The following is a 26,275-nucleotide window of genomic DNA, read 5'->3' as shown; positions in this document are numbered from 1 at the left end:
GTCTTAAACCATGAAAAAGAGAGGAACTGAAGACAGAAGGTGGGGCAGAGGGGGCCGACGCCTCACCAGGAGGCCTGTCCTGCTTGAGAATTTCTCTTCTTGTTTCTCATGCTAGCTGCAGGAAAACTGGAGGGGAAACAGCACAGACTTGTACCCTCAAGTGTTCTTATCTCTGAGGTTAGGGATTCCCACAACTTTAGAATATAGGGATAAGTTGTGATTTATTTGCAGCATAACATAAAACCTGAGAACACTACAAATGGCATTTTTACAGCGGTGGGTGGGTGAGGCCTTCAGAATGCAGCACGGTGGGAAAGCGGAGCTGCTGATACAGTACCCTTAACGGTGAGGGAGTGCCAGAGGGCCGAGTGTTATTACTTGCACACACCAGCATGTTTAGACATTGTGGGGGGCACTGGGAACCCCTAACACCAGTTTCTGAATTGATTTTTTTTTTTTTTTCACTAACTCAGTCAAGGAAGTTATATCATTTCTCTTCGGTATTGATGAAGGGAAGTCCCAGTACAGAGGGGTCTAAATTATTCCATGTGCTACTCAAGTCACTGGAGCAAGGTAGAGTATAGGCAGTGACCCTCACTCTTCGGTGTATTGAGAATACACACACACACACTCGCACACACGCACACACACACACATTTTAGGCTATCCTTAAATAAGGTTCCCCATTCCTTTGATAAACTTAGTATGTGAAATTCAAGTAAACTCTGGCTCCTATAAAATAAAACATCAGAAATGAATAAATCATAATAACCTGTCCAGTGGGATTTTTTTCATCTATGCCCTATTAAAATTTCAATTAAAAATGTGATTCAGCAATAAGTGTCCAGGTAGATAAATGTTTGTCAAGGCAGTTTATTATTTTTTTAAAGATTTTACTTATTTGAGAGAAAGAGAGAGTGAGAGAGTGCTTGAGAGGGGAGAAGGTCAGAGGGAGAAGCAGACTCCCCGTGGAGCTGGGAGCCTAATGTGGGACTCAATTCCGGGACTCCAGGATCATAACCTGAGCCAAAGGCAGTTGCTTAACCAACTGAGCCACCCAAGTGTCCTGCAGTGATGTTTATTAATCACAGAATCACAGGCATTATTCCCTAGGGCCCCCCTCCACTCCTGGAGTGTTGTTCGTATAAGTGAGTGTTAGAGGACAGCGTCTGACCCCAAAAGTTTTTGTTAAGTTACCTACTGGTTTCATCTATTCTATTCAGACTCTTTCTAGAAAAGCATCCGTGTCAGCGAGGAGCTTGTGTAAAGAGGAGGTTGGATAAATTCCAGCCATCAGCAGGAAGGATAATTGCCTTGATCTCATAACCAAGGTGCTCCTGGGTGGAGAGTGATCACTCGCACGGGGCTCTGTGGGCTAAAGCGCAGGAGAAGCGTGTGAATCCTCACCTCACTGGTGGGCATACCGCCTCCCTGTACATTCTGCAGTAAGAACAAGAAGACCCTTAGCTGGTACCGGTCCCTGAAAGTATCTTCAAAAAAGGCCTCAGCCCATCAAATTCCTACTTACTGGGTCTGTAGCTAACTCAAAAGTTGGCAAGAGGTAAAGTATAGATGAAATTGAGAAAAAAAAAAAATGCAGTGTTCCTCCAGCCCAACCCCCCACCCCGGAAGGCCCCTTGGCTGTGTGTGGACTCCGCAGCATTTCATAAGCACAGACTTTGTATGAAATATTGTAGCCAATTTAGAGCTGCCATCGAACATTGAGCTTTTCACTTAAAAATATATAATTGCAAAAGAAATACATACAGATGTTTTCTGTTTAAAAAACAATTTAGATCATTACCCTCTCTCCTGCCCCCTTTTCCTGCACAACTGTGATCTTTCGATAGGCCTGCTTCTAGACACTTTGCATGTGTCAGCAAAAAATTATGCCAAGAAAAAATATACAAAACTAATTTGGGAGGTTGTTCTTACATGTCATTTCCTACCAGATATGTTATTTTTCTATGTTGCTTTTCATTCAGAAATATGTCTTCAACAGCTTTCTAAACAGAGGACAGATGGCTATCTGCCATCTAATTTCTTTTCATTTGAGAGCATTAAAGCCCCTAGTATTGCTTTGTCATTCCCTGTCATGGGCATTTGGGTTATTTTCTGTTTTCTGCCACCATAAACAATGTTGCAGTGAACATCCTAGTACCATAATAATTGTTATAAAAACACACAAAGGTAATTGGATCCTCTTTTGGCAATTAGAAGTGTTTCTGCTGACTTATAAAGCAAATCCCACCGAACCAACCACTTACTTCTTAGACCTGAGGATCGAAGCATTGGTTTGCTTGAAATACTTGGTTGTATTTCCCCCAAACGATTAAAACACTGGATTCCGGCTCACAGACTGCCAGGAGTCCCGCACAGGACAGATTCATTTGCATTAACTGCCACCCTCCTTTATAATAGAAATGTCAACAGATTCTCGAAGGGAAGGCTGAGCGGGATTTCCCAAAGTAAGGAAGGTCGCTCCAGAGGAAAGGAATAGGAGATGATCAGGCTGAAAGGGTCACCCAATGCCAGTGCCTGGAAGTCCATAGACTAAGGAACTACCATGTACCCTCAGTCTCTCCCCTGTCAGCTTTAGCCACCCGTGGGCATCCCGTGCTTTGTTAGTACGGATCCTGTATTGGCGTCAGGCTGGAATGAAGTACAGAGGAACCTCAAGACCAAGGTCAGCCTGTGAATGAGAGCATCCTCAGTTGTACTCCCTGGCTTCACCACACCCCTTCCAGCAGAGCCCAGGGTGCAGACATGCATCAGAACTTGAAATTTTGAAAGGGATTAGGGAATGACCACCCTGGTCAGTGAAGTTTAACAAGCAAATCTCCCAGCAGCACCCTCTGAGAGTTTAGTTCAAAGCCTGCAAGTAAACCTTCCTTTCCTTTTATTTTTTGTAATGCTTCACTTTATAAAGGTGCCTTCAGAGTCACCTTTTTACCCTGTATATTATAGCAGCGTTCATGGGTTTGCTTACTTGACCAGAATGGGAAAAAGTCTAGAATCGGTTATTATTATGCCTAATAGAAATACTATTTTCAGGAGACGCCAAAATTTTTATCAACTTTGCTGTATGGACGTGAACAGTTGTGCAACTTTTGTTTTAGTTCTTGACTAGGTCTTAGAAAAGAGAGTTGGAATAAGAGCTGAAATGAATGCAAAATTCCTGTAGGAGGCCCGCGCTTCCTGTCCTTAGTCCTTGGTCTGGTGATGTCTGACTTCTGAGGTTCATACCAGAGAACCACATGTGAGCAAACTTCTGCTGTGTTCTCCGTAGTAATATCCCTGCCTCTTTTCAGCCTTTGCCCTCACGCCTTCCCCACACCGGTCCATGGAAAGCCAGGAGGCTGATACCGATGCCACAGCCTGTTATATGGGCAGGAAATGAAATATAATGGGGATGTTTTGTCTGGTGAAAAAGAGATGTATTTTAGAATGAAACAAGTAAGGGTTTTAAATGACTTCTGCCATTTACTGTTATCTTAGCAAGTGCTTCCTTTCTTTGAGCAATTGCTTCTTAACCTATAAAATGTTACTATTTGCTCTTGGGGTTTGACTTAAATGCAACACTGTATATAAAGCATGTAGCCCAGTACCTAGGGGAGAGTAGTCACTTTGCAAAATGCAGATACCATCACCAATAGTCATCATCTAAGGGGTTCTCTGAAGTGAAATAAAAAAGAAGGGAGACACTGTTTTGTTGTGTATCTATAGTCCTGACATTTATTTGACCCTTAGTAGTCACGGCAGCACTGAGATCTAGGACAAATTTCATCTAAGCCCCTGGTTTCATTCATCTGTAAAACAAATAATCACCTGCGTACACTCATAAGACACATGATTAAAAACTACTAGGCATCAAAACATGTGTGTGTCCCTCTCCACCACTCAAGGCAGATAACACATTTACCTGATTGGTGAGCAGGTTCCTTTTGTCCAAATAGAATGAAATCAGTATTCATTCGTGTATTTTCTTGCATTTTAGTGCTGAAATTACCCTAAATGTGTTTCTCTTTGTTTCTCCATCTGTGTCTATAAATATCTCCGTTTGCACACACACAAAGCACAATCTCTAGTTGTACTTATATATGGTTAAATCTTGTTTATACGGTTTTGGATCTAGGGAACATGCTGCAAATTTAAGTTGCTAAATTAACTAGGACATTGCTTGTTTCAGGCCAGCCGTAAAAGATTCTGTAAATATAAAATAAAGTGAGCATTGGGCTGGTTTATTATAAGAAACCAAGATAATCTTCTCAGGGGACAGATTTCTTCTTGCTATTAAGCTAGGGATATTTCTAGATGTGTTAAAAAAAAAAAAAGTAAGTGTATAGAAATTTCTGTCTGTGGAGTTTCTTTTGAGAAGCCATTAATCCCTCCTAAAAGAATGTACGGTGACAGCTCTTACTGCTCCTCAGGGTTTGTTTCTTAATATACTATGGAGATACTCAGGAGGCTTAAAAAAGATTTTTAGCATTAATTTTAATTTTAGCATTAGTTTTTAACATTAATTCAGTATCTATGTAAGAACATTTAGCGGGTCTGGGGGAAAAATACATACATATGCATAAATTCTAGCTAAACAATAATGTCCATACTATCAACATACATTTGGAATGTTTTAAAAATGCTTTCTAGAAACATACTCCTTTCTGTATCGGCTGTGAGAACGCTTAGACCCCGGCTAACCTGCCACTGCCCTGGAGTTGGTATTTCCAAGGGCTTTGAGGGCTGGCTGGCTGTGGTCTTCTCCCAGATGACCCCGCTCCTGGGCCTGGAGGCGATTTTGATGTTCGGTCTGATCTGCTCGGCAAGATTTGTCAGCGTGCATCATGGAGAATAATCGGTCCTAAAAGTGCTGCATGTGTTTACAGTCCACAGAAAGGAAACCACTTGCATAATTTACAAACTCACCATGGCAGGGGCCCGTGTCACGGTTCTCTAGCAAAGAGCCATGCAGTGTCGCCGCAGACACTCAGTAAATATCCGTGGCTGCGAAGCTGACTCTTGAGAGCACCTTGCTTGGATGCGGTTTTCCGTGTTCTCATGGGATGACACTGAGGTCGGGAGTTGAAGAAGAAGGTGAACATCGCTGTCAGAGCCCTGGTTCCTCACGGAGCTCGGTTGCCCACACCCGTGGTACTGGCATTAGGGATTCTCAACCAGGTCATACGGCACAGTGGCAAGAGACACCAGACTCAGTCCAGAGGCCCAGAGCTGCTGATCGTCTCCTGTGTTACCCTGGCAAACTCTGAAGACTGTTTGCTTTTACCTATGTGAAAAATGGAGGCGTTGTATTGGATGATCTCTGCTCTTCCTTCAAGCTCTGATGTGTCCGTGGCCAATTTGGGATTCCTAGGACTGCAGGTGCTCAAAAAAAAGGAGGGGGGGAATTCTTTATATAAATTAGTTGTACAACTCGTTGACTCAGATTGTAGATTCCGTGAGTCACTCTCATGATTCTTGATTTTAAGTCATTTAGTTTAGCATGGCCATATGTCCTGTTTCGTCAAATTGGCATTCAAAATAAAGTCACATTCCTTTACTAATCAAAACAAATGACTTGTGCTTCTACCCTAAAGTTGTTTTCCCTTCTGCTAAGGCTCCTCCTGGTCTCCTAATCCCAAGGTTGCTTATTCACTTTAAAGGAAAAGTCCTGAGAGCGGTTCCCTTTGAACAGAAAAACTCAGACAACCTGCACAGTCAGCTACGGAACGACATTCTTTCTGAATGTTGGTGTTCACACTACTGCACAGGTTTTGTTGTTGTTGTTGTTGCTGTTGTTGAAACATGGGGACATTAGGTCTATGGAGCTTTTAAGTCTTGGTCATACACTGTACCCACCGCTAGTCCCCTTCTCCACCCCCAGGGCTTGTTCCATTTTTTGTTTTGCTGAGGGTTGCATGGCATTCTTCCCTTGAAAGGCACACAGGACGATCCAAGAAAATAGACCATTTAAATTCTTCACACTGTGAGCACCCATGAAGGACACCATAGCTCAGTAACAGGAAGACCTGCCTCCCTTCAAGAAGACCGAGAGCCTCAGCTCCAGTGCGGTGAGGACGTGGGGGAACTACTCTAAAAAGGCAAGCGACAACTTCACAGAGAAACATGAATTCTAAGCTGATTTTTATAAAGAATGAATAAAAGCTTGACAGGAGGAAAGAACATTCAGAAAAGCATGAACAGCACAGGAAAAAAGAAGGCGTGTAGGCTTGACTGTGGCTGGGGCTCAGGACACATATTGGGAAAGAGCTGAAGCTGGAAAAACGCACTGAAGAGAGACTGCGGACTGTACTGAAAACTTCAACTTGACGCTCTGTGAATAATCCCACAGGAAGCTGTGAAGGAGTCTAAAAAAGAAATTGACATGGTTCGATTTGATCTTACGATAATCTTGGCAATCAGAATGCCACTTACGTTTTTCTAGGAACTTGATGTATAATAACAAGTTCATGTTTAATACTTTAAATGCTAACTTTTTGACTAAATACTGAAATTTTAATATTTACGAAGTTTCTAACAATGCACCAGACTTTAGGCTAAGCCATTTTCAATGTAGTATCTCACTTAATCCTCCCAAGAAGGTTATTGACAGGATTCTGCAGCTGTCCCTATTTGACAGGCAGAGAACCTAAGCATTAGAGGAAGTTTGGGTAACTGCCCAGGTTCGTACAGTTAGTGCCTGAATTTAAAACTCGGGCAGTTTGGTTCTACAACACTAGTTTTAACCACCAGGGCAGTGGTCTTTGATTCTGGATGCACATAAGAATCACCAGGGGGAACTTAGAACAAAAACAGAGACACACTAACGCCGAGAATTCTCAACTAAATCATAATTTAACTAATTCTCAATTAAGACCCCTAGGAGCAGGATATTGGCAGCCATTTATTTTAAAAGTGCCAGCAAGTGACTCTGAAAGACAGGCTTGTAATCTACTACGCCTGTCACCTTAACCCACAGTGAACAGTCACATTCTACCAGATTCCACCACCACCCCAAAAGCACAAAAGAAACAAACAAACAAAAACCTACTAAATAGTAAAATCACAGACTATGAGGACCTTCATGGCTTTTTTCCAGTTTTACACTCACAAAGAAAAACTACAGCCTTCATCTGTGTTGACTGGCAGGAAGCACAGAAGAAAAATCAAAGAAGTTGGGGGTAAAAAGGAAAAGGTGACAGAGGGGTTTCAAGATGGGAAGAAAGAGAATGGCTGAAGTTGGGGCTGTTGAAGTCATAAGACACTGTCTACTGATGAGCGGTCGGTAATATCAAAGGCACATTTGCAGAATGTTTCCTTTTCAGTAATTGTACAAAGACTCCCTTGCCATTACAAAGCACTTTTCTTCTTGGCGGATTGAAGAATGCTTTCCCAACTAAAGGCATCCCTGTAATATTCAGAGCTTAGGTCCAACATAATCATAAGTTGCCTTGTTATTATGGAGGTAGCAGCCCCATTTAATAACATATTAAATGCATTATTCATTTATGTAACTCAGACCTAGGGACAGCTGCTGGGATGGGAATAGAACCATTCTGTAATGCAAAAAGCAGGTGTGTGCTTACTTGAGTAAATGCACTCTGTATTTCTGCACAATTTTCTTCTAAATTTCAGGGACAGGTCTGGTAGGGCTAATATGATGCCATTTTCATCCAGGAAACAAAATGGCTTCAGAATGCTTTTTAATGAGGGTTTTAAAGAAATTACCAACAGTCTTCTCTATGGCAGAATCCCAGGGGGGTTGGATTCGTGCTTAGGATTTAAACAGAACCGTTGCTGCACGATTCAGGAAAGCCTGGGGTAATGATTGGTCAGAAGAGCAACAAATAAAAGGAATGTTCTCTAGCTGATGATGTCAGTGGTGATGGTGAGTCCTTGCCCCTGTAGCCACTCGCTCGCCAAGACAGAGTCACAGGTGTGCTTCGATGCTAAGCAATTAAAAATCATAACATGCCTTTAGTTTGCATGGCACCTTGCCTCTGAAACACGCAGTTTCTGATGCACAAACTCACTGGGATGCCATAATTACTGTGTGACACTGCTGGTCATTTTCTTGCCACCATTGCTGGTGCCAGAATGTCAGATGTCAGCACTCTCCAGTGCCGGCACCTTTTTTTCTTCTCTCTCCTGCCTGCCATTATTTTCTCTGTTAAGCAGCATGCACCCCTAAGCACCTAAAATGGATTTACTTAACTAGTGGATGGAAGGATGTTTAAAATGCTCAGACTTGATAATGACCCGTGGAACCGGTAGGATCCTAGTACAAGAGCAGAGTTCCTGGCTGCCTGCAGGGCTGAGTGTTAACCCCTTAGTTGCTGGATTGTGCGGAGAAGCAGGGACTCCGAAGGTAAGGATTAGTGGCAGCTGGTTCATGAGCTGAGGTGCTTGAAGGGTTTGGGGGCAGTGGTAATAACCACCTGCTGTGCTGATATTTCAACATTTAAAATGGCACAGTCATCCCAGCATGGGCCTCCTGATTATCAGTTTTGCTGTCTCCAGGGATGAGGTGCCCTTGGGGGAACTTTAGTCACCCATAGGAAGACCATCAAAGAAGGTATAATACCATCAAAGAAGGTTCCTATCAGTAAATCATAAGGAGCCTTTAAGAGTTTAGAGAAGGGACAATCTCCTTCCATTTAAAGAGGCAATAGAGTAGTGGTAAAGAGAGAATATTCTAGAGACAAATTGTCTGGGATCCTGACTGGGTGATCTTGGGAAAACTGGTTAACTTTTACGAATCTTAATTTCTTCATCTGTATGTTGAGGATACTAATACCTTCCTTAAGCAGAACTGTTTGGAATATTTTGAAGATAAATGACAAAAGTCATGTTTAGAACTTAGCGCAATGGCAGGCACAGTAAATACTCTCTACATATCCACTTCTTACTATTTCACTTATTATTATTTTACCATCACAGTCAGGAAAAGACAGAGGACAGAAGCTATGACCCAAAGTGGAAATTTTAGGCAGCTCAGAGAGCATGTGGGAAGACCTAGAAGCAGAAAGAGCAGAAGAAAATAAGTACTTTTCCAGAGGCTGGAAAGAGAGGTTTGACTAGGGCAGATGAGCTCTTTGGTGAGAAAGAATTCAGAGATGTAGGGTAGTTTGCTTGTGGAAGTCTTTTTGAACAAGATTATGGGATTTATGACTTATCCCAAGGACATTTGGAAGCCATAAAGGTTATGAACAGGTAGGAGAAAGAATATTAAATAAAAATAACTGGCAGGAATTTCCTAAGCACTTGCTAATCATCGGGGCAGTTTTAAATACTCTGTGTACATTAGTCCATTTAATTTATACAATTACCCTACGAGGTGAATTAAATATTAATAATTGACCTTGTAGTGATCCACAGCTTTCATAGTACTTCCCCAGACAGTATTTAATTTGACTTTCTCAACCATGGTCTTAGGCAGTCGATCCCAAGACTCAGGGACAGAGGAAGGGACATTGGCCAGATTTGAAGGGGTTGGGAAAGTATAGCCTGCAGGTCAAATGCTGGTATCTGTATATAGTCTTACTGAAACCCAGATGTATTGATTCTTTTGTGTATTATCTGTGTTCTCTTATATGCTACAATCAAAGAGTTGAGTACTTATGACAAAGGCCATATAGCTGGGAAAACTAGAACATTTCCTATCTATCCCTTTATATTAAAAGTTTCTCTGGTCTAGAAGAGTGGAAAGACCTTAGACTTTGCTTCCACTTTGAGCTTCACCACTCACTCTAGGTAAGTAGGCGTGGGAAGTCTGATATCCGAGTCACAGAGAGGTTACTGTGGACCCCACACAAAAAGGATGATGAACAGATAACATCGAAGCTCAAAGTCTTAAAGGTTAATTGTTCTAAAACCACAGATTCTAATTTATTATGAATCTATAAATTGCATAGGACACATTTGTAGAATAATCTTTTTTTTTTCCTATTAAAGCTAAAATAAAAAGAAATAAGCAAAAGAGGAGGGAAGATTTACACAATCTCTAGACTGGACTCCTTAATAGGAGTTTTCAATATTTAGCCAGTATAGTCCCTCATAAAATATTGAGGACGAACTCTCAAATTTAGCCAACTTTCTGTACAAAACTATTACCGCAGCATCCTCTGTGGGGTCTAATGTTGAATCACATAATCCATAACAGTCTTTATCTGAATTGCAAATGCCCTTGCAATATATAGTACTCATTTTAACCCTCAGTTCTATAGCCTTTAAATGTTTCCTGGATTATCCACATGTAACTCTTCAAGATTATAGGGGCGCCTGGGTGGCTCAGTGGGCTAAAGCCTCTGCCTTCGGCTCAGGTCGTGATCCCGGGGACCTGGATCGAACCCTGCATCCGGCTTTCTCAGCAGGGAGCCTGCTTCCTCCTCTCTCTCTCTGCCTGCCTCTCTGCCTACTTGTGATCTCTGTCTGTCAAATAAATAAATAAAATCTTTAAAAAAAAAATAAAGATTATAAATTTAGTGAGGCCCAGAACCACGCCTTCTACTCTTGTGCATTTCCCATAGCTCTGAAGCGAAATGATTGAGTGACTGAATGAAAGAATCTCTTCAAGTGCCAACAGTAGGTACAGTATGTTACTATGATGATGGGTCCTTTCCAATGGGTGTTTTATATGAATTAGCTCTAGTTCTCAGAGCACCATGAAGTGTGGTTCTCCCTCACCTGCCAGGCTACGCAGTAGCGGGTCAAGCTCAAAAAATTGGGAGTGATCCGAATTGGAATGACCTGGATACAACTTGAGCTTTTCTCCGTGTAGGTATAGGAAAGTGGTTTCCAATAACTGTACGGATGGAGTGCGAGAGCAGTACACCGCCAAACCGCAGAAGTGTCCCGGGAAGGCCCCGCGGGGGCTGCGCATCGTGACCGCGGATGGAAAGCTGACAGCGGAGCAAGGGCACAACGTTACTCTCATGGTGCAGCTGGAAGAGGTAGGACCAGACCCGCAGCCACTTCACCTTCTAGAGCCACTGATTTTTTCTAGGCAATCATATTTGCTTTACGTGTGCTTTTGTTTTGTTTAATTTTTTTTTCCATTTTGAACGCTGTGGACATGTTTAATTTTTTTCTATTTTTGGTTCCTTGGTTTGTTGCTGTTGCTCTTACCCGCAGTTAATCTCGTTTTACCGCAAGGTGTTCTTCGTTCTTACTTAATATGTCATTTCTTGGAAGTTCTTTCTGGATTTAACTGTGCCTCGTTGGCATTTCCAGCCAAAAGTTGTCTCGGAATGAACACGTGAATGGTATTCTAAAAATAAGTTAGTGCACACGCGTATTCAGCCCAACATTCCGGTACTGTCTTCCTCTCTCAACCTGATGCCTTGGCTTTTCTTTTCCAAAGGCAGCATGCTGGCCATACACACAACACTAAGGCTAGTCTAAATATACCTGAGGGTATTTTCTTTGGCGATTCTGGCAATGGACAGTTTGTGATTTTGTAGCATCTCCACGATATCATTATGAGCCTTGGTGACTGACAAATCATGGTTATCTGAGATGTCTCAATATTAAGTTAGTGGATAAGATGAAATTTGTACATTTCTATTTTTACATGTGTACAGGCATTTTTATCATCTTATAACTGAAGAAGATGTTCTCTAAAAGATAAACAATTACATTAATGATCTCAATTATCAAGCCTGACAGTGCTGCCTTTAGCTGTGTTTTCTGAGTGCTAAAATCTGGGCAGCACCATGCTAGGCCTTGTGAGCACAGAGGGATTTTAAAAAGTTAATAATGATGCCAGGATTAAGATCTACATTGTTGACATCCAGGTTCTTCTGATAGCTCAGTGGTTTTCAGTCTTTAACATGAATAAAAGTTACATGGTAAACATGTTAAAACAGTTTTCCGGGGGGCGCTGGGTGACTCCGTGGTTAAACCTCTGCCTTCGGCTCAGGTCATGATCCCAGTGTCCTGGGATCGAGCCCCGCCTCGGGCTCCCTGCTCAGCGGGAAGCCTGCTTCTCCCTCTCCACTCCCCCTGCTTGTGTTCCATCTCTTGCTGTCTGTCAAATAAATAAAATATTTAAAAACAAAACAAAACAAAAAACAGTTTTCCGGGCCCCATCTCCAAAGATTCTGATTCACTAGGTTGGACAGGGCCCGAGAATATGCATTTATATACAAGACTGTGGGTTATGCATTGTGCGTCAAGAACAAACAGAACAAAACAAGAGCAAAGTCAAGAGGGATAGAGTAGCCTTAGAGACTCTGGAGTGTGACTTGAAAGGGAGAAGATGAAGCACTTAGGATTACTTTGTCAGCGTTGGTCAACATTATTGCTATTTTAATTGCTGTGGGAAAAACAATTGTGAACTAAGAGTATGAAATTCTGGCTCAGATGGTGCTGATGCTTCAGGAACCACTTGGAGAACCATCCTTCTGAAACCCAGGACTCCTTTCTGTTACTTCCTTAATAGGTACCTTTCAGCCATACCCGTTCTCCTAAATACAAGGTTCCCCAAACTTTTTCAGTCGGAACTAGAAAGATACAGACCAATGTAGGCCAACCAGAGTTGCTCGCATTTCACAGAAATACAATCTTTAGGCTTCTCCCTGAGGCCATGACATATTAGCTTACAGCAAATCAAATGTATTGTATATATTTAGAGCAGGAGTGACAAGCTGAGAGAGAAAGTGAGAGATAGGGAGGAAGAGGAGCATGAGAGTATCGTCACGAAGATTTGGGCAAACAAAATCCTATTCTTCAGAGATGGGAAGTTCATTGTAGCTGTCCAACAACTCGTGTTGTATTTGCCCTCAAGGACTTTGCCAATTCATACGTCACACTGTAGAAGAGGTCACGTTTCAGATTCCCAGGTAGAAGGCCAGACAGAAAGTCTTGGCCAAACAATGGGCAGCGGGCTCACAAGCTAGAAATAAAAATTGACTTCAGATCAGATCCCAGAGGGAAGGGAAGCCTGGAGAAAGAGCACAGAATCCTGTGCATTTTTCTCTCTGAGCTCTTTGATGACATCTAAGGGCTATGGACAAAAGCGAAGTAGAGTTTTTAGAAGTATTACATCTTCAGGAAATAAAAATTAGAGCCAGGGACTATTCAGAAGGAAATAATAATACAACACTAGGTTCTGGAGACTTCTGGAGAGCTTGATCCTGGGAGTGAGGACACCCCAGAACTAGACCAGGTTCTCTAAATGTTGAAACCCAGTCTGGAATTATTTCAGTCTCTGAAAGGGTTAGAGTGATTTTCGCCCACTCTAAATGTCTGCCAAAGCTAAAATGAACCTTCTTTAGAGGAATAGAAATCAGAAAGCTTACCTATATTTTTTCATATAAAATATTGGGTGTTTCATTTAAAATATTACACATATATATCAAGAAACAAGATGACGAGGATGAAAAAAAATCATCAGAAAAAGGAACAGTTTCATGAGATATGATTGATATATTCATGAATGCAGATCAAGACCAAACCTGCAACCCTCTAGCAGTCATCAGCAGGAGGCAGGAACAAATGGAAGTTGTAGAAATAAAGATATAATAACCGATATTAAGGTGCACATGGTTGGCTCAGTTGGTTGAGCATCAGAGTCTTGGTTTCTCCTCAGGTCATGATCCCCTGGGTGGTGGGACCATGGGAGCCGCAAGTTAGTGCCACGCTCAGCAGGGAGCCTGCTTGAGGATTCTCTCTCTACCTCCCCCCAAATAAACTTTTAAAAAATAACTGGTATTAAGAAGTTAGATGGGTTGACAGCTGACTGAATCCAGAAGGATAGAGGATCAGTTAATTGGAAGAAAGGACAGTTGAAAGTATAACCTTTCTAAGATAAGAGAGGAGGGATTGAAGATAAAGAAAAGAGTAATAAGAGACACGTGGGAGAGAGAGAAAGGACTAACACAGATGTGACTGGTGTCCCGGAGGGGAGAAGGAAGTTAAGGAGCCAGAATCTGTTTTGAAGGATAGTGTCTAAGAATTTCCCCAAACTGACAGGAGGCATCAGTGTCTCCGTGTAGATTGGAAAGAATCCAAAACCCCAAGCAGGAGCTAGACAAGGAAAACAAGGCACTTAGGTATCATATTCAAACTATTGAAATCAAAAAACAACGAGAAAAATTTAAAAGCAGCACAGAACAAACTAGAATGACATCTTTGAAGTGCTGGGGAAAAAGACAAATGTGGAGGTAAAATAGAGACTTTTCTCAAACAGAAACCAAGATGAGTCATATAAGATGATTTCTATAAAAAGAAACACTACAGGTAACTCTTCAGGCATAAGGAGAATCAACCCAGATGAGAGCACAATAGTAGAAAGAAGGAAGAGCCAGAGAGAGGGCATGTATGTGGGTAAATTAAAATTAATAATAACTTTGCAGATCAGTAATGATAATCTGCTGTGGGCTTGAATATATATAGAATTAAAACACATGACAATAATAATTCAGTATGTATTAAATGAAGTTAAAATGTTTTAAGTTCCATGAAATGTCTGTGGTGAGGTAGAGGTACTAATTTGTATTAGATACCAGCATGTCCCGAATAGAGAATATTTAACTATCAGACTCTTGGCAGGGGACCTGGAATAATATTAAATGTGTCTCATTAATACCAAGAAAAAGGCAGGAAAGGGAGAAAAAGGATCTTACTTACGTTCAGGACTAATAGAATGGATACTGAGATGGTTTATATATAAACCCAAATATTATCATTAATTACATAAAATAAATAATTAGTGATTTTTCTGGCTTGCTTAAGAAGTCTGTGTCAAACCTGAGATTGTAAAGAAATCACACCACAGGTTTTTTCTTTAGTTTTCACATTTAAATCTATAATCTATCTTGAATAAAACCAGTTTATGTATGTTTATCCATTTACACATTCAATTGACCCAGCACCATTAAAGGACAATTCTTCTCCTACTGACTTGAGTCTTTGCCATACATCAACTGAACATATTTGTGTGGGTCTACTTCTAAATACTTTATTTTGTTCCATTGGTTTTGATTTTCAAACCTGTGTTGATAATTTAAAACACTTTTTTTTTTTTTTAAGAGAGAAAACATGGGAACAGGAGGTGGGTTGGGGGGAGGGGGCAGAAGGAGAGGGAAAGAGAATCTTAAGCAGGCTCCACTTCTAGCACAGAGCCCAGCATGGAGCTCGATCTCATGACCCTGAAATCCTGACCTGAACTGAAATCAAGAGATGGACGCTTAACCAACTGAGTCACCCAGGTGCCCCTAGAATATATTTTTATTATTCTAGATTCAAAGTTAGCCTACATATTTGGGGATATAAATCCTCAGAACCAATAGAAGGTCATATATATGTGTGTGTGTGTGTGTGTGTGTGTGTATATAAATATACACACACATATACATACATGTATATATATATATAAAATACATTATATTCAGTTATATATGATATTCTTTATAATAGCATAAAAACAATGCATACCTACAGGCAAACCCAAGAACTTATTTTCAGTGTCTCTACCCAGAAAACTACAACACATTTGGAAAAAAAATTTTTTTTAAATACAAATGTATGAAGAGCTACACCATGACTGTGGATTGGAAGATGCAGTATTATGAAAAAAGACCAATTTTTCCCACATTTATCTTATATTCAAGGCAATTTCAATAAAATCTTCAGCATATATTTGTGGGTTAAAATTGACATGATCATAAAGCATATGAAAAAGTAGGGGGTCAAGAACAGCAAAGACTATCTTAAAGATGACTCCCAAAACTGAATAGCTTATGTTACCAGGTATCAGTATTTATTATAAAGTTATAGTAATTAAGAGTGTGTGGTGGTATATATATATCCTGCGTACACAAGCTGATTAAGAAAGGGAGTAGTGAGCCAAGAAAACCACATCCCCCACATATACATATGTATAGATGTGTGTGTGTGTGTGTATGTGTGTGTGTCTGTGTCTGTGTGTGTACATGTATACACACACATACTCTTTATGACAAATGAGACACTGTACTACAGTAGATAAATTATAATATTTTCTGTAAATGGTGCAATGGCATCAAAATCCACGTGGGAACATATGAACCTTGATCTCTCTTAACACAAAAAAAATAATTCTGACTGGATTGTCAATCTGATTTTGAAAGAAGAAACTAAAGTGTTGAAAGGAAAATGCAGAAGAGTATCTTCATGACCTTGGTTTAGGCAGAGATTGTTTTAAAACAGAAAATGAAACCCACTAAGTATATAGAAGAATACAGTTTGATTAGACTACCTTAAAATTAGGAATTTCTTTTCTTCAAAATATACTATTTAGAAAATAAAAATAAAATTTAGAAAGCTCTGGAGGGTGAGAAGTTATTTGCAACACATAGTTTTAATAAAGCACTCATACTCAGAAAAATATAAATGAATTCTATAAATCAGTAAGAAAAATTCTGGCCACCCAATAGAAAATGCACAAATGACTTAAACGGACTTTTCAAAGAGGGTAACCAAATAGCCAATAAGTGTATGAAAAAATTCTCAGCATCACTGCTCATCAAAGGAATGCAACTTAACAGCAAAATAAGATATTACTGGGGAGCATGGGTGGCCCAGTGTGTTAAACATCTGCCCTCAGCTCAGATCATGATCCCAGGGTCCTGGGATCGAGCCCCATTTTGGACTCCCTGCTTAGCGAGGAGCCTGCTTCCCCCTCTTCCTCTGCCTCTACCCCAACAGGTGCTCTTTCTCTCTCAAATAAATAAAATCTTTAAAAAAATAAAATAGTACTGTCTACCCATCAGAAGATTTATATTTGAAAGGACAAATAATATCAAGTGGTGGTGTTGGAGCAGCCAGTCATTCATACGGTGGTGTTTGGAGTGTAGATTGTCACCATCTTGGAGATCTGTTTGACATTAACTACTAACCACTATATTCTTCTGGGAAAACATGTACAGCCTATGACCCAGACTTTTTACTCCTAAGTGTAGAGTCACCAGAATGCATACGGTTATGCACTAGAATGTATGTAAAATAGTATACATAGTACACTTACTCATAAGAGGTCATAGCTGGAAATAAACATTTATCAAGAAGTAAATTAGAGTACCCACACAGAACGGAATGCCATAGAATAATGAAAAAGAACAAATGATTGCTACCTACAAAAACTTGAATGAATCTTCTATCTACGATCATGCTAAAGAAATCAGACTGAAAAAAATATGTATTGTATGATTCTATTTAATTAAACTGCAAAAGTAAGCAAAACTAGTTTATGGCGATAGAAGTGAGATTAATAGTTACCTTTGGAAGAGAAGTGGCAGGGTGGATAAAGGAACACTGGAAACTGAATTTTTTGTTGATTAATGAATGCATTCATTTTGTAAAAAAAAATCAAGCAGTATATCTGATTTACATACTTTTCTTTATGTCTATCATGCTCAACAAAAAGCTTACTTAAAAATCATTTGGGAAATTCAAATAGCATTGATTTGTACATTTTGCCTTTAGGTCTTAAGGGAAAAAAATGACACAGGGTAAAGGATTGGCTCAGAAAATAAATCTTTCCCTAAAACTTTGGGAACACTTAGGGAAAGATTTATTTTCTGAGCCAATCCTATACCCTGTGTCTCCCTGCATAATGAACATGAAGTCCCCTTGCCCAGTGATATAAGTTCCGATAACTTAGAAGAACATGATCTTTTGAAGCAGACATGTTTGTTTTGGAGTAGGCTTCAGATTTCAGATTTTTATTCCATTTCTAAGGAACAGTAGAGCAAGATCTGAAACAAGAACTCGGGCCTGGTCAGCTCTGACCTTTGTTCACTCTCCAGGGACAGAGGCCAGGCTCCTCTCCATTCAACTTTGCTTTCTCTGTAACCAAGATCATCAGACATCTCAGATTTGGCTGAGTGATGTGAGAACAGATTGGGGAATCTGGTTCAAAGATGAGTAAATTCATGCCTTCTGGGCGCAAGAAGAGAAAAAAAATAGTTCATTCCACTTGAGTGGGCAATGCTGCAGCAGCAGGGAGGAAATCTGCTACCTTCAGCTGTCAGACCTGGCCCCTTGGTGCTCTTGTTTCCCAGGGCAGCGTATACGCTGAAAAGACTGTCCCCACGTCAAGATGCCCTGGGGACCTCACATTCAACTGTGGGATTCTGTGCTGATTCACAAGCTCTCCTTACAGAAACAACGGGTTTCTCTATTAATCTCTGGATTATATACATAGACATGAGTGATGCATGTGATGACCAATATGAGATAAAGGAAAACAGAGTGCCTCTGAGAAGCTGGGGAGCTTTGGAATTTGACACACTGACAACAGTTTGGGTATCTAACACTGAACATTAACTGCTGTCAGGTCTGTGACTGCTTTTTTAGATTGTCTCATTTAGATCCCACAGCAAGCCTATGTGGGTAGGTGTTATCATACTCACTGCATTCTACAGATGGCACAGCCAAAGCACAGAAAGGCAGGGTCACTTACCTAAGATCATACAGCTACCAAAGTATCAAGTCAGGAGTCAAACCCAGGCTCTGTGGTATCCTGCCTTTTTATGACTTCTCTCTGGTGGAAAGAACCATTTCCTGGGAAAGAATCTCATGTAGTTTCTAAGGGTCCCTAATATTACTTCACAGGGGACAGGTAGCAACAAAGACGAAGGAGTAGAAAGAATAGGCAGAATTATCTGTGCCTTAGCCAGTCTGGCCTATGGCAGCTGCTCTCTTCTTAAACACTAGTCAATATATAAAACATGATTTTCCTCCCAGATTTTCTGAGAATATTCATGGCTTGTGATCACTTCATTAAAAACCATCTCAGCAAAGAGAGATTCCATATCCTCTGTGGGTTTCCTTCTTTTTGTAAGAGTACATCTTTATTGAATGGCTTCGCTGTATCTAGTATTGTTATATCCATTCTTAAGAATATTGAAAAACACGGGCTATGAATGCAGCCCTCTAGGACGGTCACCCCTGTATACCAAACTTCTCCAGAGTCTTGGGTATGAATTAAGCTTTCAAATCCAGAAAAAAAAAAAATACCCTGACATATGCCACTGGCTCTGTAATATCCCCCTCAAAATTTGAGTCCACTTCTCATTTGAATTTGATGCTCTTAATTTTACTTTGAATATAACATCTGGCTCTTGCTACCATACCTAAGGCCAGTTTTTCAGAAGAGTAGGTACATTAATGCCAAGCTTCTGATGCTCTTTGAGCAACAAGTCTTCAAGGTGCAAGAGAGACCAAGAGGTCCCCACTACATTCTGATAATTACACTTCAGTGTGATTAATGCAGAAGTAGGCATAAGATTCTCCAGGTTGGTGTAATATTTTGTCACTTGGGGACCTAGGATTATGCCTCTGTGTCTCATGGCTTGCTCAGAGTTCTACTGTCTCCGATAGATTTGTCTTCTCTCTGTGAGGTTGGGTTGGGTTGGGTTGGGTTGGTTGAGGCAATGCCCCTTTCTTTGTATGTGCATACGAACCACTCTGTGTAGGCTCCATCTCTTGTGTGTTCCAAAGAAAAGTATGAGTGACCTGAGGAATCCACTGTCCCACAGAGTAGTCAGACATATGTGTTTATTTCTTCTTCAACATGTATTTTACTAAGTTCCAATTTTATATTATGTACCTTTCATTCAAGACATATTCGTTTTGTGGCAATATGTGTTTTAGGTTAATGAGGGCCTCCACTGTAACAAGTTTTAAATAAAAATCTAACTGCATGAAAAAGAAAACAGTAAATATTTTATATTCATTAAAAACAAAAATAAAATTTAATTTACTGCTTTTATTATAACAATATTTTTGGCAGCCCCCATTACATTGTAAATATCGTTAAGGTACAAACTATGCCATGCCTGGTCTTAGCCCTAGCCTCTCTTCTCACTGTGCCTAACACGTTGATAGAAACTCAATAAATGTGTGTGGATTTGGATAGGCTTCCCCAAGGAGTGTAGAGATAAAGCCTGAACTTAAAAGGAAAAGACTCTTGAAATTTGAATAACATCCAAAACATGCTGAAGTCTTCATCTGAAATCTAAATCCCTTTCTTTATTCTGTACTAATGCATGTCCTAATTCTAACATAAGACTATCAATGAAAACCTTGCTAAAATCAGAGCAAAGGAGAGAACTTCTTATTGACAGAAAATAATCAAAGGCTAGATACACTGAGGCTAGCTTGTAACTCCATGCACAATAGTATGTAACTGAGTCAAAATTTTGCCGATTTGACATATGCAAGAAATGGAATCCCTTCCTGCAAATAGGATGTGAGGCCTATCCCTTCCTGCAAATAGGATGTGAGTCCCCTCCATATCTCGGGGACAGAAATAGCTCTATAACACAACTCCTTCAAAGTCCCACAGCTTGGCCCACCCTTGTTCCACAGAACCACATAATTCTATAGAAGCTGATGAAAAGCCCCATTGTCAGAAGCTGCATCCTTGCTGTTTTCAGGGTTCTCTCCTAATGTACTAAATCAGGGAACCCTCATCAGAAGCAACAAGGCAAAGCAAACAATATTTCTTCCATCCCAGACTCCCTCATTGTGGTTGACCCAAGAACACACCTACACACACAGACACACACATTACAATTAGGCATCACCGTTTCCTTGAGGGCAAAGAATAGTTGATCCAGAAACCAATCATGAGGGTAGAGGAAGTCTCCCTAAAGGTAAATCTAACTAGCCAAACATTTCAAATACATCTGAATTTTAGGAGGCCAATCAAAAGTGTTTTGCACTGAGATCCAGGTATCCAATGAGAGGTGATACCTCTCTGTCTGGAGACTTGCTTAAGATGAATGTTCTCTGGACCACTAATGAGCACCTAATGAGCCTATAGACTTTCAGTGTGATAACTCGGTTTCCTGGCGAAATCCTATGCGAGAACCTGAAGGCACGGGATGGATGGCAAAGGGCCTAATCAGTCTTAAGAACTCAACAAAACCGATTTGGAAGGCATTCATTTGAGAGGACTGCTAGGCAGAAGTAGTGTCTGCATGTTACAGAAGATAATTAAATCTGTTTTAAACAGCTGTAAGAATAAAGAGATGCAATTCGCTGCATAATTTAAGACTTTTAAATTAAATCTGAGGCAAGGGACTAAAATTAAAACTTTGATCTGTATCTCATTGTCTTAATACTTCAATTTACACACAAAGACTGGAAGTTAATAAGGAAAATTCATGATTATAACTTCTTCGGTGAGATCCAACTCCAAAATGTGAAGGCTGTGTCCTCATTAAATGGATTTCAATGATCTGTAATTTCACATACATTGAAAGACTTATGGCAGCATAAATGTAACCACAATGTAATAACACTTTATAAATATTGCAGGATGCTGCCAGCCGTCGGATGGTGGAGAAGATGACTCTCGATACAATTTGCAGTGAGACCCTCATTTGTTGAATTCATAAAAGAATTTGACCTACTTTTTCATCTGGGGAAAGATTGGGGCTTTTAGAAACGGCACAAAGAGTTCGCAGGCGCTATTAAGTCCAGGCAGGTATCCGTTTTCCAAGCCAGCCCAGATCTGACTCCGAAGCCTGGGCTGTTTTCTCCTTCCACACAAAGGAACAGGAGCTGATTTCAATGAGCCATGGAGACTTAAGAGGCTTTCTCATGTATTATTCTGTACTCCCACTCAGCTTTATTCTCTTTGACTCGAGCAAGGTAATTGAGCCACTTCATTTCTTCTCCCTTGCTGCTTCGAGTTACAAAGGAAAAGAGGGAAATGAGGCGGGCAATATAGGTCGTCTTTAGCCAGAGGCCTCGCATCTGAAGTTCAGGTTGGCTTAGTTAGCAACTCTTCCTAAGGCTCCACTTTTCTTCAGTTCTGGTCCACAAATGTTGGGGTGTCGCTCTTCTTTAGAGTTTCAGGGAACCGGAGTTTGCCAAGAACCTTGTTCTGCCTTGATAAGCAAGGAGAGGACCCTGGCTCATTATTGAGAGTTTCAGTTCAGGGCACATCCCAACGACTGGGGTCATCGTCTTCACGTGGGCAATAGTCTTCAAATGGATTTTGAGTCTCGCAGCCTATCTACTTTAGGCCCCACAACAGTGGTGCCCCATTTCATCTCCTTGGGTGGTCACCACCCCTGCATGTAAGAACTTCACACGACCATACAGGTTTGGCAAGTGTGTGACTTCTCAGGTTTCTGGCTTTGCACTTTGCCTGTTCCATGACTCAAGCCTTATCAGCTCTCCTTAGCGTGACCCAGCATCCATGTGCAATGGAAAAGTCTCCACCCCATGGCGGATAGCACTCAAATAAGCTCTTACCTCTTCACCTGAGAGCTGAGATTATTTTAGCTGCCTGAAGGGAGCCTGGAATGTGAGTGGATCTTCAATACTGCCCATAGCAAGAGTAATAGAATTATAAAAGTAGCTGGTTGCCTCCCTTGGGTTTGATGATTGGGATCATGATCATTCCGCCTCTCTTTGTAAGTAATGAAATTGAGGTTGAAATATGAATTGCATTTCAAAGGGCATGTAACTCCCGGGTTACTGCCTGACGTCTGTAAGACACCTGCACTCTAGTGCCCCTGTAGAGGTCTACAATGTCCCTGAGATCTCTCAGAGCCTGGAAAAGTGACGAAGTAACATCCAGGGCAAGAAATCATATATCCATTTCATAGATAAGATCTTATGACTTGGTTAAGTCTAGCAAGCGATGCTAGATATGGAAGTTTTAAAAGCTAGCTAGAAATTTTGAAAGCATAACATAAAACAGAGTAATGATTCCAGTGGGGGTGTTGTGTGTGTGTGTGTGTGTGTGTGTGCCCCCATGTGCTTCTCATTGGTTAGTGTGGCATTTACCAACCTAACGTTGATCTCCCTGAGTGGTAGGATTATGAGCAATTTGGATTTTCTTTTTCCTCATTTTATGTATTTCCTACATTCTCTTTGGAAATTTTCCATGATTTTCTCTCTCTCTCTCTTTTTTTTCTTTCTTCTAATTGAGCTAACATATTTCTATTACATATTTTACTACTAGGAAAAACCCATCACCTGGGCTTATTCCTAAAGGCATCTTCCCACTTAAAAAAAAAAATCAAATTTTGTTCATATTACATACCTGAATGTTTTACTTTTAGGGTGATTTTTAAAGTTGGTCAAAAACATCTTTATGATTTTTATTATTTGGTGTGCCATCGTTTTCTTACCAAAGGCTGCTGAGCTAATCCCTAAGGCCACTATGTAGTGGTAACAGTACAGTAATGTCCTTTATTCCCTAAAAAGTGTTTTCAAAACATAATGGGTCAAGGTTCTGACCCCTTTCTACCACAGTGTCTAGATGGAGTAAAGAGGCCTTGGCTTATGGTTATTTATCTGCTTACACAAGCCAAATGTCTCTTCAGCCTTATGGTATTCTGTTCCATTCTAAGCCAGACATCTAGTACAGAAGACATAAAAAGGGAATGTGGAAATTTGCTGTTCATTCAAACACATGGTGCTGTGGCTCATTTGCAAGTGAAGGATTAAACCATTTTGTGATGTTACAATTGGAAATTCTTGGTCTGAGTATAAGATCCTCAAGTATTTGGATATTTCGCGAGGCAAGTCCCAAGGCTCTGAGTCCTCAAGGAAGGGGTCACCCATCTGCATGTTTTCCAAGAGAAGGTAAAATATGTATACAGGCAAACAGTTTAGTGGGTCCATAATCTGGTCTTCTGGCATTACTGACCTTGTCAGACCGGAGTTCTCTGGTGAAATGGAAAACCCCGTGCACACACTGCCCTCACCGGTGTGAATGCCCTTCCTCCACGCCCACCGCTGCCATTTCTTGCAAGAGGCTCAGGGGTCAGCATCTTCTGAGAGGTACCTGTGCTCTAGATAACCATCTCTGAATAGGGGAGAAGCGGACTCTGTAATCTGCAATTATGCCAATATCTTCTTGTCCTGGGATTATGTCCAGAGCTCATGAAGCTGAAGAGAAACCCATGAAGCATGACCTGAACCAAATATTCAGGAAATACTTTCCCAGCTGATGTAGTGAGGCAACCTCAGCTTTCAGCAATGGTAGCACCTCTCGAAAAGGATGCCAGAGAGAACCAAGACTTGCTTGGGAACAGGACATAGAGCATTTGCAACTACCTTTTGCCATAGACTGGTGTTGTCTGTGCTGGAAGGACTCAGTTTATTTTTATAAAAGGGAAGTCTCGACCCAGTTACAGCAGCTGATTTTTGTTTAGAGTCCTTTCATTCTTGGTCGAATATTCACATTGGCAGGGTCTCCCCCAGACAGGCTTTCCAGCTTCCATAGTGTTTTTATAGAGCCTGGCATATTACACCAGGCTCCTCTTATATCGCCACTTAATGGAGAATTTGATCCATGTTGGCATTCCTCTAAAGGGTTTTAGCTAAAGCTTACAATAGCTTTCTGGTTTCATAGCACCTACCGGGAAGGAGCACAGTAAAATAGTGGGAGTGCTGACCTTGGAGTTAAGAAGGATTTGGTTCAAACTAGTCTTGTGACTCTAAGCAAATTTTAGCAGTCTTTTAGGGTTGAAGATTAAATGAGATCTACTATATAGAGGGTATTTATTATTTCTGTTCTCTTTTCTCTTAGTGACCACCAGGAAATGTTCTAGAACAATCTTACTTGCTTACTTTATATTAGAAAGTCATATACCATTGTTCACTCTTATTGAATTAACACAAGGTGGGTTAGCATTTCTCCCGATGAACTTCTACCAGCTGACGAAATCTCTTCTTTGAAAGCTCATTGTATGGGCACCTGGGTGGCTCAGTGGGTTAAAGCCTCTGCCTTTGGCTCAGGTCATGATCTCAGGGTCCTGGGATCGAGTCCCGCATCAGGCTCTCTGCTCAGCAGGGAGCCTGCTTCCCTCTCTCTCTCTGCCTGCCTTTGCCTACTTGTGATCTCTCTCTGTCAAATAAATAAATAAAATATTAAAAAAAAAAAAAACAAAAAGAAAGCTCATTGTACCAGAGTCATATCTTTTCCTCTTTCTTGTCGAGATTCGACTAACCTGAGTCTAACTAGACCTACCTAGAATAGGCAAAGCACAGGTAGATTACTGTTACTTTGTGCTCCCCACTCTACTAAATATTCTTAGCCTCAAAAAGAAAAGGCTGGGGCGCCTGGGTGGCTTAGTCATTAAATGTCTGCTTTTGACTCAGGTCATGATCCCAGGGTCCTGGGATGGAGCCCCACATTGGGCTTCCTGCTCAGCAGGAAGCCTGTTTATCGCTCTCCCACTCCCGCTGCTTCTGTTCCCTCTCTTACTGTATCTCTCTCTGTCAAAAAAAAAAAAAATATATATATATATAAATATATAAATATATATAAAATATATATATTTTAATTTTATTTATTTATTTGACAGATGGAGATGACGAGTAGGCAGAGAGGCAGGCAGAGAGAGAGGAGGAAGAAGGCTCCCTGCTGAGCAGAAAGCCCGACGCTGGGCTCGATCCCAGGACCCTGGGCTCATGACCGGAGCCGAAGGCAGAGGCTTTAACCCACTGAGCCACCCAGGCGCCCCTATAAGATCTTTTTTAAAAAGGCTGAAATATCTAATTTCCTGTCATCCCATGCTGCTTTATCATTTTTTTATGTTACTGAGTGGTCAGAAGAGCATTAAAAAGAACAGAAATCTAAGACCAAAGTTGGTCATATTCCGTCATCAATCTGTTGTCAATCTGTGTTACCTTCTGGTTACTTCTCATATACTTAATCAATATTTAAATATCAATTTACAGTAATGGTAGAAATAGAATTTGTGTTTTGCGTTGTCGCTTGTGTTATACCCTACTCCACCCCTCCCCCTTTTAAATCTGGCGAACTCGCTACTTCCCTTCACTTGCTCCTTCCCTCCTGTAATCCCCAAGGCTGGTCGATCTCTGCCCCTCACTTCACTTCACCCCTGCCCCAGGGGAATCAGTGTTAACAGACTGGGTTCTATTTGCCAACACCCTTATGCTCATACAGACTCACACATACAGTACATATACTGTTATCCACTGCGTCTTTGTTTTTGTTTTTGTTTTTGACCAAAAAAAAAAAAAAGGGTCGAACTAAAGTCAGTTCTCTACAATGTCGTTTTTGGTACATGAACTTTAAGATCACTTTCAAGACTGAGTTCCAGTGAAGCCTGAGGCAAGTCTGAGCTTAGCAGGGGCCAGGCTCTGACATATGAGCCCGGTTTCTGTCTGCAGTGAGTCTATAATGCCTTCAGGCGTGTCTCAGAGTCTCACTTTTGGATGAGGCTGTCAGCGTTGAGTTACTACAGCGTTTGTCTTCCCACTTTTCTCTCAAGCCGTGTTGCAGGAACTGATAGGT

At 40.9% G+C, this 26,275-nt stretch overlaps 1 protein-coding gene across 5 annotated transcripts in view; it reads left to right on the top strand.

Moving 5' to 3' along the window:
• SORCS1 (sortilin related VPS10 domain containing receptor 1) overlaps positions 1 to 26,275 on the top strand; it is a 507,304-nt gene that overhangs the window by 426,686 nt on the left and 54,343 nt on the right. For all 5 annotated transcript variants that reach the window (XM_032312692.1, XM_032312691.1, XM_032312688.1 and 2 more), the window contains exon 18: positions 10,778 to 10,949. In XM_032312692.1, the coding sequence (XP_032168583.1) occupies positions 10,778 to 10,949 (172 nt within the window). The remainder of the gene's footprint in view (positions 1 to 10,777; positions 10,950 to 26,275) is intronic.

This window comes from Mustela erminea, chromosome 14 (assembly GCF_009829155.1).
Source record: "Mustela erminea isolate mMusErm1 chromosome 14, mMusErm1.Pri, whole genome shotgun sequence".
NCBI classification, from domain to species: domain Eukaryota; kingdom Metazoa; phylum Chordata; class Mammalia; order Carnivora; family Mustelidae; genus Mustela; species Mustela erminea.
Note: the sequence above shows the minus strand (reverse complement) of the source record. Positions and strands in the feature narration are given on the sequence as shown.